Here is a 16931-nt window from a genome sequence, read left to right on the forward strand (position 1 = left end):
TAACACCCAGAAACCTCAGTTAGAATTGGGGTCCCATTGTGTAAAGCATTGTACAAACATTCTGCCCTGAATTGATATATATATAGTATATTTTAAACTAGACAGGATTTGTTCAAATAGAGCTACTTTAAAGTATAAATGTACAAAACTGACCCATGTTGTCAGTCTGATTAAGCTCATAAGCTCCTTGAGGCCAGAGATGTCATCCTCTATATGTTGCTGTGCTCAGTGATGACACTCCATAAATAATGCAAACCTACCCCAATGAATGAATTTTGTCTAGTTTTCTAATTAGGTTTCACTCTGAAGGTCAAATTTTCTTTTATCTATTTCCAAATTAAACTTTGAATTTCTTCCTGAGTGTCTTGTTTGGTTCAGTATTATCAGATTTCTTCACAAACTTTATCACTGAAACATCTTCTAATTCACACATCAACAGTTGTATTTTGCACCAAAAAAAAAAAAAAAAAAAATCTAATGCTGAAATTCCAAATCTAAACTAAAAAGTGGCTAAATAAGTGAAGAATTAACTATCTTTTCTGAGTAGCCCTCATCATCCTAGTTGACATTGATTAGAACTTCACTAGACATCCAAGATAAGTACTTGCTGAGGTGGTTTATGCTGTATGGAATGGTAATACAGTTTTGGTTGCCATTGGGGAGGCAGCAAAGGTCAGCTACTAAACACCTTGTACCACCATAAGATCTTCCAAGAACAACGAGAAAACATTCTTAGTGTTGGTATTTGTCAGTTTTACAATTTTAAATATTTTTAGTTTCCATCCTAGTGTAAGGCATGATAAGATAAAATATTCCTCGCTGTAACTAAAGACAAAAATTGTGTCTATGTAAAATTGTATTTTTATCCATTGTTCTGATAGAATTGAAATGAAAAAAAAAAACAGTATAAAAAGAGATCATATTGCCAATTTTGTGGTTTTGAACTTGTCAAAAATTAACTGTATTTGAAATGCAAATAAGTTATTGTTCAATCGAGTACATAATGTGCTCTGAATTGGATATTAATCCATAAAATATTGTTATATATTATCTTTTACTATTGTTATTATATATCTTTGAACTATAACTATTTTGCTTTGTCAGAATTGAGCCACTTAAATTTTAGGTAACAATCCAAATCCAAGTGCATTGCCAAAATGCAGGGTATTAACTGAACATTTATTAATGTAAACTTAACACGGTAGCAATTGATATTAAGTTGTTCCTGTGACGCTGCACTCTATGATTTTATGAAAATATGCTGATGAGTGTGAATATAATGTAACTAAAATATGCTTCATGCAAAAGGTCTTTTGTAAGGTATCGTTACAAAGCTTATAATCTACTGAGTGTGGTCATCCTATTTGCATAAATGTATCACTCTTGTATCTGAAACTAGAAATATGAACTATAACTCTGAAGTCCTATTGTAATTATGCAAATTGTGGGCCATTAATGGTGGTTTGAAATCTTAATGGCTCCCATTAACCAGGACAATTGTCTGTAGATGGCTCTGTTTTACTTGTAAGTCTTCCTGTATATGTGTGTGCTGGCAAGTGGGTAATGAAGTCTTAGTGACATGTGATCGTTTCACCTGAACTGGAATCCATCTTTAACCTGGTGCTTTTCCATTGAGAAGGAGGAGTGGGAACCCAGAGAGGGGGTTTCTGTGGTCCAACCCGTCACAGTTCCCTTTGTCTTTAGTGGTCCAAAATAATCAATTTAAACACTTCTATTGTGTATCTATTCTCTTAGTTATGAACGACGAGTTATGTAAGCAAACATATGTAGTAAAGTGCTTAGTGTGTCCAATACCTAAATTTACAAGGGAATGAGCCTTGACTGTCTTAAGAAGCTCTAGTGCGACTTTAAAATTTCTTACTCCACAAACTAGGCTGGCTTTTTATTTCTTTGACTTTATTTTAATTTGGAACTTTCACAGAAAAGTTTTCTGAAAGTATATTAACTTGTTTCATCCTTTTCAATAGGTTGTGAATGGATTCATGAGAAGTTTTATAAGGTTAAAACAATTGGGCCAGGAGTTTAGTCAAAAAAATTGACTAATGTTTACCTTGAAAGTATTGCAGTCTAGAGACGCTTCTGTGTTCTAAATCTAGGGACCAAACCTGAGGACAATTATTTACTTGAAGAATAATAATACTCTTATGCATTGTTCCACTTAAATAATGGAGTTGTGTGTGTTTACAAAATCAGGTTCTTAGTTTTGTTTTGTTTTTTCTTTAAATGTATCACTCTGTATCCAATTTATTTTTAAGAGGAACACAGTCAGCCTGAAAAGTCAGAATTATATCTAAAAATGTTGTACCTAATATCACAACAGCTAACTTCAAAAATTACTGAATGAGAATTTCACTGTTTCCTCTGAATAGTCAATTTTGTTTGTGTGAGTAATAGTGAAATGACTTAAACCATAGAAATTGGCAGGGAACTCAGGCAGCTGTAATACCTACATGACTTGTAATTTACTTTTTTTTAATTGACTATCTTTCAAGTTGACCGAGTTCTTTTACAAAGCTTTAATCAACTTATAGCTGTCCTTTAGTTCTCTCACAATCATTCAGCTCTCCAGGATAAGTTTCCCTTCAGAGATGTTTAATTCAGCTCTTTAATTGACTTAAAGGGGTTGAGTGACCTAAGACCTTCCCAGAGGGCTGGGCACAGTGCATCTGTAGTGCTTCCAGACCCTGAAATTATTCATTTGTACTAAGAAATATTATGAAATTGGATTATGCTATTCAATATTGAGCTGTCTTTTTTGACAATCTCTCTTTTATTACAGGCATTGGATCAAGACAGAACTGCACTACAGAAAGTGAAAAAGTCTGTAAAAGCAATATATAATTCTGGGCAAGGTAAGTGGTTTTTGGTCTTACGTGAGAATCTAAACCATTGTATTAAATAATGTTTACAAAGTTTGCTTTGCTGTTCGTTGCATATTAAGCTTAAAGGCAGTGATGCCTGCCTCTTCCACAATACAAGTTGCTGAGAGTACACCTCTGCCCTCCTGACACCTCATTGGAAACCGTGTATTTCAAGGATGTCATCCTGATTTCTCTTCCCCTCCCCCCCCCCCCCCCCCCAAGCTCCCTATTGAACTGATCCTGCCTTCCTGGGTGGGGGGAGGAGAGAGAGAGAGAGAGAGACTTTTTCTCATTCTGTGCTACCATGACATCTCATAACAAGTACATGCCACTGGAACAGCAAAACTGTTGACCAGAAGAGACCTGTTACAGCAGGAGACTGAACCCTGGATCAAGATTATTACCACATGAAATGAGAACGACCATTAACTTCCTCACCATCAGACTAAAATGCAAAACCTACCCTTTTGCCCAAGCTTCACAACATTAGTAACCTTACACCATCGCTCTCTCTCCTATATTAAATAATAATGTACAGAAAATGAAAACACTGTGCGTCTTGTCAGCAGCGGGAGGAGGGGAGGGGAGATTTGCCATTTTTTGACCCTTAGAGGAACTTGGATACAGTGATAATGGGCACCAATATAAGAGCCTGTATGAATGGCTAGAATGCAAATATGTCATGAAATGTTGTCCCTTTTGAAGTCTGTACTTTACAAAATCTCCATTAATGAATTTTATTATTCATAGATTCTAGGACTGGAAGGGACCTCGAGAGACCATCGAGTCCAGTCCCCTGCCCTCATGGCAGGACCAAATACTGTCTAGACCATCCCTGATAGACATTTATCTAACCTACTCTTAAATATCTCCAGAGATGGAGATTCCACAACCTCCCTAGGCAATTTTATTCCAGTGTTTAATCACCCTGACATTTAGGAACTTTTTCCTAATGTCCAACCTAAACCTCCCTTGCTGCAGTTTAAGCCCATTGCTTCTTGCTCTATCCTTAGAGGCTAAGGTGAACAAGTTTTCTCCCTCCTCCTTATGACACCCTTTTAGATACATGAAAACTGCTATCATGTCCCCTCTCTGTCTTCTCTTTTCCAAACTAAACAAACCCAATTCTTTCAGCCTTCCTTCATAGGTCATGTTCTCTAGACCTTTAATCATACTTGTTGCTCTTCTCTGGACCCTCTCCAATTTCTCCAAATCTGTCTTGAAATGCGGTGCCCAGAACTGGACACAGTACTCCAGCTGAGGCCTAACCAGCGCAGAGTAGAGCGGAAGAATGACTTCTCATGTCTTGCTCACAACACACCTGTTAATGCATCCCAGATTCACATTTGCTTTTTTTGCAACAGCATCACACTGTTGAGTCATATTTAGCTTGTGGTCCACTATAACCCCTAGATCCCTTTCTGCCGTACTCCTTCCTAGACAGTCTCTTCCCATTCTGTATGTGTGAAACTGATTGTTCCTTCCTAAGTGGAGCACTTTGCATTTGTCTTTATTAAACTTCATCCTGTTTACCTCAGACCATTTCTTCAATTTGTCCAGATCATTTTGAATTATGACCCTATCCTCCAAAGCAGTTGCAATCCCTCCCAGTTTGGTATCATCTGCAAACTTAATAAGCGTACTTTCTATGCCAATATCTAAGTCATTGATGAAGATATTGAACAGAGCCAGTCCCAAAACAGATCTCTGCGGAACCCCACTTGTTATACCTTTCCAGCAGGATTGGGAACCATTAATAACTACTCTCTGAGTACGGTTATATGAACAGTGACATTCAGGGGAGTCAAGTATCAGGGGGTAGCCGTGTTAGTCTGTATCCACATTTTTATTCAGGGGAGTCTAGATCTCTGTAGTGATGCAGGACTCATCAGCACGGCGCTGCCTGCTGGTCGTCTGGCAATTAGCTCTTTTCCAGCATATGGAGCGCCCTTTGCAGGCTGATGTCTCGCCTGCCGCTGGCCCCTGTGTCCCTCCCGGACCCCAATGCCCCTTACCTTGGGGTTCTGCCCACTGCAGTACCTCCACTTTCTGGGTCTCCCCTCCCAGGGGAACCCCAACCCTCTAAACCCACCTTGCCTCAGTGGCTACTGCCAGTCATCATCTAGCCCCTACTCACTAGGGCAGACTGCAGTCTGTAATGGCCACTCATCATTGGAAGTGTGCAGGACCTGCTGCCATTGCCTATTCCCAGGCTGTATCTCTGCAGCCCCAGTACCTCTGTAGACCTTCAACAAGGCCTGCAGCTTGGAGTTTTACCAGGCTGGAGCTCCCTTGCCCTATTCCCCAGCACTGCTCTAGTTCAGGTACCTTCCTCTCAGGCAGCTAGCCCTTCTCCCTCCAGGGCTGGAGAGAGACTCCCTCGGCTCCTGGCCCCCAGTCCTCTTATCAGGGCCAGCTGAGCCCTAATTGAGCTGGCCACACCTGTGATCAGCCATGCCCTCAGCTGCTTTCACTGCTTTTTCCAGCCACAGCCCTCTCCAGGGCTTCTTTTAACCTCTGTTCTGTGGGAGTGGGGCAGCTGCCCCACTACAATCTCATACCAGATTCTGAAGGGTTCTGAGAAAGAAGAGCTCAAATGTTTGTGTGTATCACAAATCCTCTTTACTGTTGAAACATTAAAGGCAAGAGATTTTTCTTCTGTTAGTAAAAGAATTCAAGTCAGTTTAAACGTCACACCAACCTGTTTGAGAAGCTTTTTGCAGATGCCCCTCCAACGTGTTAGGTACTTCTGGAATAGTCAGATTGGATTTGTGAGTTGGAAGCTATCTTTTGTCTCACTGAAGATGGTACCTGAAGTCAGTGGAAAATTTTTTTGGATAGCTTTCCAATAACATTCGGTTGAATTTTAGTGCCATTGAATTGCATCATAACTAATAGTGTAAGTTTTCAATAGCCTTTTCCTATTAATTCAATTGAATGGCTAATCTCCAAAAGCTAATCTCCATTAAATTATAGAGAGGCTTTAAGCAACAATGCAACATAATTTACAATGGAAAAATGTTCAATGGTGCGTGCATCTGTATGTGTCAAACTAATTCTTGCAGTTCTCATCTCAGTTTTTTATGGATTTGTGTGGTCCACAAAAAAGGACCACATGTTTGGTTTAAAAATGTGAAGATATTTTAAATTGTATTGCAGCAAGAAAACAATTTTAAGTGGAACTGGAAAGTAGTAAGATGAGGAATTAACTAATGTATTTATTTCACATTCCCACTGAGGAAGAGAATGAGACAGATGTTTTAATCTCAGCATGCCACCAGCCAACAAGGAGCTTTTTGTGCTTCAGTGGGGGAGAAAAGTGAGAACTAGGAAAAGGGGTTAGAGCTGTGTGTACTAGCTGATAAAACATCTTTCAAAATGAGTTGGATCAGTGCTGCTCTTCCTTGACATAGTTACGAATCATAGAATATTAGGGTTGGAAGAGACCTCAGGAGATCATCTAGTCCAATCCCTTGCTCAAAGCAGGACCAACACCAACTAAATCATCCTAGCCAGGGCTTTGTCCTTTTTTTTGGTACATCTCTTCTCTTGCCTTCTTCTGGTGCTCATAGATGGATCATGGAAATGCTAAGAAGGAAAATGGTAATTCCTGTTTCAACTCTTCAACTGTTCTACCCTTCTCACTTTCTCCCCTTCTTTTCATTATTTGTGTCCTACAGTCCTGCTGATGAAAATTCCTAATTCTTTATGTTCATTTAAAAAAAAAAAAGTGAACCAAGGTTTTTTTGTCAGACATATCTACAGAGAAATTTGATATGGATAGACCCCCTGTACAAATTGAAGCAGAACTATAGAAGTAGTTCAGACTACATTAAAAAATATATCTACAAAGAAACATGAAGTGGAACAAATTGATATATAGGATAGATTGCTGTTTGTTTGGTAGCTTCCTCTTGTAAAGTGTAGTTTCTTGGTGAGAGACCTTTATCATCTTTATTGTCTGGAAGGGAAGATCTCTTAAGAATACTATACTTTAGAAAAAGAAAAATCTAGCCTATAATTATAGCTCCATAAAGTGAATATCCTCTGCAAAGTTTCATAAACCCACACTGTTTCTGAAAGGCACATTAAAGTTAAGTGTGGGTACTTGCTTTTGGGAAAACATTGATAGTTGAAAGTTTTGATGTAATATAAGAGAGACAAGGTAGGTGAAGGAATATCTTTTATTGGGCCAACTTTGTTGGTGATGAAACAAGCTTTTGAGCTACACAGAGCTCTTCTTCAGGTCTGGGAAACGTAAACAGGGTGTCACAGCTAAATGCAAGGTGGAACAGATTGTTTAGCATAAGGAGTTAACACGGGTTGCAAGAGACCGTTCAGGATGAAGTGGGCAATTAACACCTCTGCTATCCTGGGACAAAAGAGGTTTAGTGAATTACAGATTGTTATAATGAGACATAAAACCAGGGTCTCTATTGAGTCCATGATTTTTGATGTCTAGCAAAGTGATAAATTTAAGCTCCCATGAGGAGGAGGATTGTGAGGTCAGCTACAGAGTGATCCTTTTTTGAAAAAGTGTTCACCCATGGGTGATATGGCGTTTTTGTCTTTGTCATTATTCTGTGCGATTTCATTCGAGAGTGAATGTCGGGTTTCACCCCACATAGTTGTTGTTGGGGCATTTAGTGCACTGGATGAGGTACATGACATGTTGCCATAGGCATGTAGGACCCAATCCACTTTTTTGGTGTAGTGTCCTTGTTTGGTGAAGGTGGTTTTAAGTGTGTTAAGGTGTGTATCTTGGACATAAGAACATAAGAAAGGCCGTACCAGGTCAGACCAAAGGTCCATGTAGCCCAGTATCCTGTCTACCAACAGTGGCCAATGCCAGGTGCCCCAGAGGGAGTGAACCTAACAGGCAATGATCAAGTGATCTCTCTCCTGCCACCCATCTCCACCCTCTGACAGACAGAGGCTAGGGACACCATTCCTTACCCATCCTGGCTAATAGCCATTAATGGACTTAACCACCATGAATTTATCCAGTTCTCTTTTAAACTCTGTTATAGTCCTAGCCTTCACAACCTCCTCAGGTAAGGAGTTCCACAAGTTGACTGTGCGCTGCGTGAAGAAGAACTTCCTTTTATTTGTTTTAAACCTGCTGCCTATTAATTTCATTTGAAGACCCCTAGTTCTTGTATTATTGGAATAAGTAAATAACTTTTCCTTATCCACTTTCTCCACATCACTCATGATTTTATATACGTCTACCATATCCCCTCTTAGTCTCCTCTTTTCCAAGCTGAAGAGTCCTAGCCTCTTTAATCTCTCCTCATATGGGACCCGTTCTAAAACCTTAATCATTTTAGTTGCCCTTCTCTGAACCTTTTCTAGTGCCAGTATATCTTTTTTGAGATGAGACGACCACATCTGTATGCAGTATTCGAGATGAGGGCGTACCATCGATTTATATAAGGGGAATAATATATTCTCAGTCTTATTCTCTATCCCCTTTTTAATGATTCCTAACATCCTGTTTGCTTTTTTGACCGCCTCTGCACACTGCGTGGACATTTTCAGAGAACTATCCACGATGACTCCCAAGATCTTTTTCCTGACTTGTTGTAGCTAAATTAGCCCCCATCATATTGTATGTATAGTTGGGGTTATTTTTTCCAATGTGCATTACTTTACATTTATCCACATTAAATTTCATTTGCCATTTTGTTGCCCAATCACTTAGTTTTATGAGATCTTTTTGAAGTTCTTCACAGTCTGCTTTGGTCTTAACTATCTTTAGCAGTTTAGTATCATCTGCAAACTTTGCCACCTCACTGTTTACCCCTTTCTCCAGATCATTTATGAATAAGTTGAATAGGTTTGGTCCGAGGACTGACCCTTGGGGAACACCACTAGTTACCCCTCTCCATTCTGAGAATTTACCATTAATTCCTACCCTTTGTTCCGTGTCTTTTAACCAGTTCTCAATCCATGAAAGGACCTTCCCTTTTATCCCATGGCAGCTTAATTTACATAAGAGCCTTTGGTGAGGGACCTTGTCAAAGGCTTTCTGGAAATCTAAGTACACTATGTCCACTGGATCCCCCTTGTCCACATGTTTGTTGACTCCTTCAAAGAATTCTAATAGATTAGTAAGACACGATTTCCCTTTACAGAAACCATGTTGATTATTGCTCAACAGTTTGTTTTTCTATGTGTCGGACAATTTTATTCTTAACTATTGTTTCCACTAATTTGCCTGGTACAGACGTTAGACTTACCAGTCTGCAATTGCCGGGATCACCTCTAGAGCCCTTTTTAAATATTGGCGTTACATTAGCTAAGTTCCAGTCATTGGGTACAGAAGCCGATTTAAAGGACAGGTTACAAACCTTAGTTAACAGTTCCGCAACTTCACATTTGAGTTCTTTCAGAACTCTTGGGGGAATGCAATCTGGTCCCGGTGACTTGTTAATGTTAAGTTTATCAATTAATTCCAAAACCTTCTCTAGTGACACTTCAGTCCTTGACAGTTCCTCAGATGTGTCACCTACAAAGAACGGCTCAGGTTTGGGAATCTCCCTAAGATCCTCAGCCGTGAAGACTGAAGCAAAGAATCCATTTAGTTTCTCCGCAATGACTTTATCGTCTTTAAGCGTTCCTTTTGTATCTCGATCATCCAGGGGTCCCACTGATTGTTTAGCAGGCTTCCTGCTTCTGATGTACTTAAAAAACATTTTGTTATTACCTTTGGAGTTTTTGGCTAGCTGTTTTTCAAACTCCTCTTTGGCTTTTCTTATTACATTCCTGCACTTCATTTGGCAGTGTTTATGCTCCTTTCTATTTGCCTCACTAGGATTTGACTTCCACTTTTTAAAGGAAGTCTTTTTATCTCTCATTGCTTCTTTTACATGGTTGTTAAGCCACGGTGGCTCTTTTGTAGTTCTTTTACTGTGTTTCTTAATTTTGGGGTATACATTGAAGTTGGGCCTCTATTATGGTGTCTTTAAAAAGCGCCCATGCAGCTTGCAGGGATTTCACTTTAGTCACTGTACTTTTTAACTTCTGTTTAACTAACCCCTCATTTCTGCATAGTTCCCCCTTTTGAAATTAAATGCCACAGTGTTGGGCTGTTGAAGTGTTCTTCCCACCACAAGAATGTTAAATGTTATTATATTATGGTCACTATTTCCAAGCGGTCCTGTTATAGTTACCTCTTGGACCAGCTCCTGCGCTCCACTCAGGACTAAATCGAGAATTGCCTCTCCCCTTGTGGGTTCCTGTACCAGCTGCTCCATGAAGCAGTCATTTAAAGTATCGAGAAATTTTATCTCTGCATTTCGTCCTGAAGTGAAATGTTCCCAGTCAATATGGGGATAATTGAAATCCCCCACTATTATTGAGTTCTTAATTTTGATAGCCTCTCTAATTTCCCTTAGCATTTTATCATCACTAGCACCGTCCTGGTCAGGTGGTCGATAATAGATCCCTAATGTTATATTCTTATTAGAGCATGAAATTTCTATCCATAGAGATTCTATGGAACATGCGGATTTGCTTAAGAATTTTACTTCATTTGATTGTACATTTTCTTTCACATATAGTGCCACTCTCTCTCCCCCCTCCCCCCTCCGCACGACCTGTTCTATCCTTCCGATATATTTTGTACCCTGGAATGATTGTGTCCCATTGATTACTCTCAGTCCACCAGGTTTCTGTGATGCCTATTATATCAATATCCTCCTTTATCACAAGGCACTATGGTTCACCCATCTTATTATTTAGACTTCTAGCATTTGTGTACAAGCACTTTAAAAACTTGTCACTGTTTATTTGTCTGCCCTTTTCTGATGTGTCAGATTCTTTTTTATGTGAATGTTTATCATTTGATCTGGCCCTTACATTATCCTCCTCTGCTCCTGACTATAATCTGGAGATTCTCTATCATTACACTCTCCCCTAAGAGAAGTCTCTGTCCGATCCACATGCTCCTCTGCAGCAGTCGGCTTTCCCCAATCTTCTAGTTTAAAAACTGCTCTACAACCTTTTTAATGTTTAGTGCCAGCAGTCTGGTTCCACTTTGGTTTGGACTTTTTCCTTGGAGCATATTCTGTGCTATCTGAGTGCCTGGCTTTCTTGGTGCGTCTGATGTGGTTATTGGATCTGTTGAGGTAAGTGTAGTGATTCGTGGGTTTCTTATACATAGTTGTCTGTACAGTTTCATTGTTGAATCTGATTGTTCATGTGGGAGTGTTTCAGAGAGAGTTTGATGGATGGGTGGTAGTTATTGAAGTTGTGGTTGAAATCTGAGTAGTCTGTCCAGAGGATGAAAACATTGATGTATCTCCAATATATCATTGGTTTTGTGGTGTATTTTTTCAGAATTTTTTCCCCAAGGTGGCCAATGAAGAGGTTGGCATATTGAGAACCAACACAGCTCTAACAACGCTGCAAACAAAACTGATGTATTATATTCCAGCTTGCTATAAAATAACATTTTGCCATTAGATACAGGGGGTCAGATATTCAGAAGGGCTTCCTTCATGTATATCAGGTCACCCTGACTATGTTGTCTCTCTTTATCACTGCACCAGAGTGCTGGACTTCACTGAAGAGATTTACTATCCTAGTACACATTCAGTAAACCCATTGTTTTTTCCACACAGTGCAGGAAGGCTATTTTTTTATGTACTGTATCAAGAATTGGGTACATAATGCACTTCAGTCTGTTTCCTTAATCTTCACAAATAAACTTTAGTTTCATTGTTGATTGCATTGTTCAGTACAAAAACGTGCATTGCCTTGTGAAGATTAATAAAACAGACTATTATTGAAGTGAAAATCATTTATGCATATTAGTTGTTTATACTTCCAGCTTTCCAACTGTTATCAAGATTGTTGTATGCACTGTGAAAGCTGAGCTTGTTCAAATGTTTTAACACATTGGTAATCTTAAAATAAATAAAATGGTATTTTACTCAATAAATGGGTTAGAGACTTATATGAATTCTGTGGCATGCTGTGGTGAATCTGACATTCCCTTTTCCTTATAGTCTTTCCATTGAAACTGAAGTGCAGAATTACTTATTTATCATTTGTACATAGTGTCGCGTGTGCATGGTTTAAAGCCCTGATCATTGCCAAGAACCTTATTTAGGGGTCCAATCCTGCAAACATGTACATACATCACTTTACTCATCTGAATAATTCCTTTTAAGCAAAGTTCCATTGAGACAACCAGTACAATTACTCACAGAAATGTTTGCAAGATCAGACCAATAGTGAGATAAAACATGATATCATGGAGGGAAATAGTGTACCTAGCAAGAGGATGAATGAGGGAGGGAGGTTTAAAAATAAATAGGGTTGTAAGTTCTTGTAGAACTGTATCTAGTATCTTCTGAATGTGTGTCAGTTTTTCATGTGTTTTAAATTTTTCACCTTACTGGAAAATAGTCTCACTTGCACTTGTGTGTTGTCTCTTACCTCAGATTCCTGAGGGCTTTCCCCGCATTCATTCTGGGATAACCAGCCGTTTCCTTCCTTCCCCTTTCTAACTGGGACAGGGAGGGGAAGCATATATCCTTTTGCCTGGGTAAAGGTAATAGTCTGATCTAAAGCTTGATACCAACACCTGTGTGGTATTGTTCTGAGTAGCCATTACCCCCACCTTTTTTAAAAGTAGATTGAACAAAGTACTAAGAAATATACTGTAGGGAGAAATCCTGCATTGGCAAGGAGAGTAACAGAATGAACTACTGGGCCTTTTTGTTCTCTGACTTCTATGGTTCCCTTATTCTTTCTCCACCCCAGAACAAACCCTGTGACACATTAGGCCAGGATTGAGTCAGCTAGTACTCTTCCCTAGCTGAGATCTCTTGTGCATATTTACAGAATAAATTTTACATAAAAAATATGCATTTTATTATTGCATAATGATTTCTTTGTTTTTTATGCCAAGATAGTTGATTAAAAGCATAAGCTTTTAGAACAGATGTAGTCTTATTAAAAACATAGTTTACTATTTGTCAATCCACAACATCATATGACTGAAAACTTTGGGCATTTGACAACATTAATTTTTATGTTTGCAATAAGTAGGACAATGGTATGTAAGTTAATTATAAATGTACACTGTAAAATTTTATTTCCAAAATACAGTTAAAAGATCATGAGCAATTTCATAATTTTGATCTGAGTTTAAGAAAAGACATTTGGTTTTCTCTTCTGGTTGTAGTGGAACTTAGTACTTGGCAGATTTTTTTAAAGGGTTTGGAAGTTTAAGTCTTTTGAGGCTTTCTGCCAAGTTTTTTTAGTATCTAAGATGATTCATGCATCATGGGATAATGCACATGGATTGTGGTGAAATTCATGGTTTTAAAAGTGAAGTGTGGAAGTCAACAGAAAAATAGTATTTTGCAGTACCCGAAGATTTCAACTTTATATCTGAAATTAAATGGTGATTCTTTCTTTATTTTCTGTAATTCAAATACTGTCAGACAAAAATTACAACTTGGAGAAAATGATACTTGTACTACTATCTGAAGTAAACACAATTTCTGTTGGCATTTATAGCCCTATCTCTCCCACTAGAGAAAATTAATTCTGGGAGCTATGTCTATAACGTGTGTGGGGTTTTTAAAGCCTCAAACATGGTAAGGGTGGGAACCTAATAAAGAAATGTTGAACAAACCAGTATTGGAGGTTTAAAGTAATTACTCCTGAGGGAATTCTACGCCACTGATTTCTTTGCTTCCCACAGAAAAATGACTTCTGACAGGGTAACAAAGGGAAGCCACCGGAGTGGTCATGCACCCTCCCCAACAGTGCAGGTGCACCATTTCGGGCATCCGGAGCAGCTGGCAGGACAGTAAATCACCATGGCAGGGCGCAGGGGACGCCCTGGCTGGTGGTTCCTATCATACGTTGGGGTCTGCTTCTAGTTCTGGCTGGTCTGGGGAGGATGGGACGAATTCTTCCTCTGCACCGAGCAGCTGGGGCTGGGTCAAACCCACCCCAGAAAGCTCCCCTGGCTGCAGGAAGCTCTGCACAGCTCCACCACTTCCTGCCTCCATTGCTCCTCAGCCGTGGGAGTAAGGGTTACTGTACGGGCACCCTGCAGCCCCCCATAGCCGGAGCCCCCATGCACCCAAATCACCCCCCCGCACTTGAACTCCCACTCCAACAAGCCCCACTGCCTCCCACACCTGGACCACCCTGATGAGCTCCCTTCACCCACACCCTACTTACCCCCCCACCACCAAGCCCCACTCCCCCAGCACCCGAATGCCCGCTGCTGAGCCCCAACCACCTTTACCTAGATCCCCCTGCAGAGGCCCATTATTCCTGCACCTTGAAACCCCCAAGGAGCAGAATTTGTAGAATTTTAAAATATTATACACAGAATTTTTATTTTTTGGCACAGAATTCACTCAGGAGTAAGTAATACAAAAAGACAGAAAAGGAGCTTAGTGAGATGTGTCATTACCACAATTGCAAATGAGGAAAAAATTAAACATTGTTGGAAGAACATTAGACTTACAGGATTGGACTCTTAAAAAACTTTTTAAAAAACAAAAAACAAAAACAGAAAAAACACACACAAGTTAGTGTAACTGTATTCTCAGTTTAAATACATTTGCTTCTCAAGAAGTATTGGATACTTCGAAAGAATCTCAACCTAAGACGTGTGAATCATGCCCTTTCTGGCTGGTGAAAGAGAGTCATAAGCAGCTGGTGCCACTCATAACTGAAATAGCCATTTCCTCATTCAGGGAAGTAATCTTCTCTTCCATTTTTTTCCAAGAGTACAATAGTCTGACCAACACTGAAGAAACCCACCCTGGATACGTCTGTTCTAACTATTGCCCAATTAAAAAAACTTCTGTTCCTGAGCAAGGTTATAGAGAAGTTAGCCCAGGACTAACTACAAGCTCTTCTGATTAAAGGCAATATCCTAGGCCCAGCATAATTTGAATTCAGGTCAGGATGTGGGATTAAAACATCCTTAGTGGCACTGATGGATGATCTCCTACTGCTGGATGGAGGGTAGACATCTGTTCTCATCCTTCTCTTGACCTGTAGATATTGTTGTCTTGTCTGAGAAAGGAGTCAGTAGAAGGCTCTAAAATAGTTTTAAGTCCTTTCATGCCCGAAAAGTAGAAATGGGAAACTGCACCTTTGTCACTAGACCTCTAACTTGTAGAATTCCAGAAGGATCAGTTTTTTTGCTGGTCCTGTTCAACATCTGCACTCAGCCACTAGATTAACTGGTAAAATGACATGGACTCAAGTGGTAGCAATATGCAGATGATAGAGCTCTAATTATCCTTTACTGTCTGTGACAATGCAATTACTAGCAAGATGGCCCAGTGCTTGGATGAGATCCATTCATGGATGAAGAAGACCTGGTTGAAACTGAGAAAGATGGGGGATATGCTGGCGGGAAGAGGAAGGGACTTTTGAGTATTTTTCAGCCATGGTACAGGCCCCTTTGGTTGAAGATAAACACGCATAATTGGTCAGCTCAATCTGTAGTTTGTGAGTGCTTTTAGATTTCTCTTTGATGCTAAGCTCTCTCCTTACAGCATCCACAAATAGTGTTTCTGTTTGTCCAGGAAACTACATCCCACCCATCCTGGCTGACAATGACCTGGCCTTGTTTATATATGTTTTTGCCCTTCTCATCTGGATTTCAGCAATGCATTATACCTGGGAGTGAAATCATTGGCCTTTAGAACTCCTGCTAGTACAGAATGCTACAGTACACTTACTGAGCAAGACAAACTACTGTGAGCACATGTTAACCTATCCTTCAAAGTCTCCATCTGTGTTTAAAAGGCACTTAGTGGCCTGGGCCCAGGATATCTAAAAGATCAATTAAAACTCTGTGCAGGAGACAGATTTGTCATGGCCAGTCCCAGACTGTGAAATAAACTTCCACCCAAACAGAGGGCCATCACATACCTTGCCACCACCTGCTCCAAGTGCAGGGTGCACTTCTTTTACCTTGCTCTTTGAAACATAAACACACAGCAATATACACATTTTTTTAAAAAGCACGAGAAAGAGAAAAGTCTTCCCAAACAAAACTCTCCACAGCGCATACAATTCTTCTTCGAGTGCTTGCTCATATCCATTCCATTAGGTGTGTGCGCGCCGCGTGCACGATCGTCGGAAGATTTTCTACCCTAGCAACACCGGCGGGTCGGCTGTGGAGCCCCCTAGAGTGGCGCCTTCATGGCGCTGAATATATACCCCAGCCGACCCGGCGCCCCCTCAGTTCCTTCTTACCGCCCCTGACGGTCGTTGGAACTGTGGAGCGCGGCATAGCTGTTCTCCACTCTCCCTAGCTTAGTTAGTTATTCGCAGTTGTAGTTATAGTTATAGTTCTAGTGTTTGTAGTTTAATAGTTAAATAGTTTTTAAAGTTGTTAGATTTGTTATAATAGTCCAGGGGACTAAGGGGGTCGTCGCCCCCTTTCTCCCCTGGCCGCGGGCCCGGGCTCATGCCCAGAGCTCCCGGCTTCAAGCAGTGCGCCTCCTGCGCTAAACCTATGCCCACGAGCGACCCGCACGACTCCTGTCTGAAGTGCCTGGGAGAGTCCCACCAAACAGATAAGTGCAAGATCTGTAAGGCCTTCAGACCAAGGACCAAGAAAGAGCGGGACTTTCGGCTCCGGCAACTCCTGATGGAGGCGGCACTTAGCCCGGACACTCCTTCTACGAGCCAGGCCCAGGCACCTAGCGCCTCGGTGCGCAGTGCCCCAGCAGCACCGGCAATGCCGAGAACGCGGGCGGTGTCGGACAAACCTCCCCGGCACCGGACCTCGTCGGCACCGCAGCAGGCACCTCGGCGCCGGTCATTATCCCCGGGGCATAAAAAAGCCCATAAGACGGGGACCTCTGTACCGAAGATGCCGGCTCCCCCAGTGCCAGGGGTAGAGCCGAGTGCGCCGGTGGAGCACCGGAAACAGGTGCCTCCAGCACTGTCGACTCCGGCACCGAGGCCGTTGAGTCCGGTGCAGATAGCGTCTCCACCGAGACCGGCGGTAATACAACTCCCGTTGACTCCGGAGACCTTCGTGGC

At 40.8% G+C, this 16931-nt stretch overlaps 1 protein-coding gene across 4 annotated transcripts in view; it reads left to right on the plus strand.

The window, feature by feature from the left end:
• ASAP1 (ArfGAP with SH3 domain, ankyrin repeat and PH domain 1) overlaps positions 1 to 16931 on the plus strand; it is a 285790-nt gene that overhangs the window by 127697 nt on the left and 141162 nt on the right. For all 4 annotated transcript variants that reach the window (XM_054019003.1, XM_054018999.1, XM_054019000.1 and 1 more), the window contains one exon: positions 2801 to 2873. In XM_054019003.1, the coding sequence (XP_053874978.1) occupies positions 2801 to 2873 (73 nt within the window). The remainder of the gene's footprint in view (positions 1 to 2800; positions 2874 to 16931) is intronic.

This window comes from Malaclemys terrapin, chromosome 2, assembly GCF_027887155.1.
Source record: "Malaclemys terrapin pileata isolate rMalTer1 chromosome 2, rMalTer1.hap1, whole genome shotgun sequence".
NCBI classification, from domain to species: domain Eukaryota; kingdom Metazoa; phylum Chordata; order Testudines; family Emydidae; genus Malaclemys; species Malaclemys terrapin.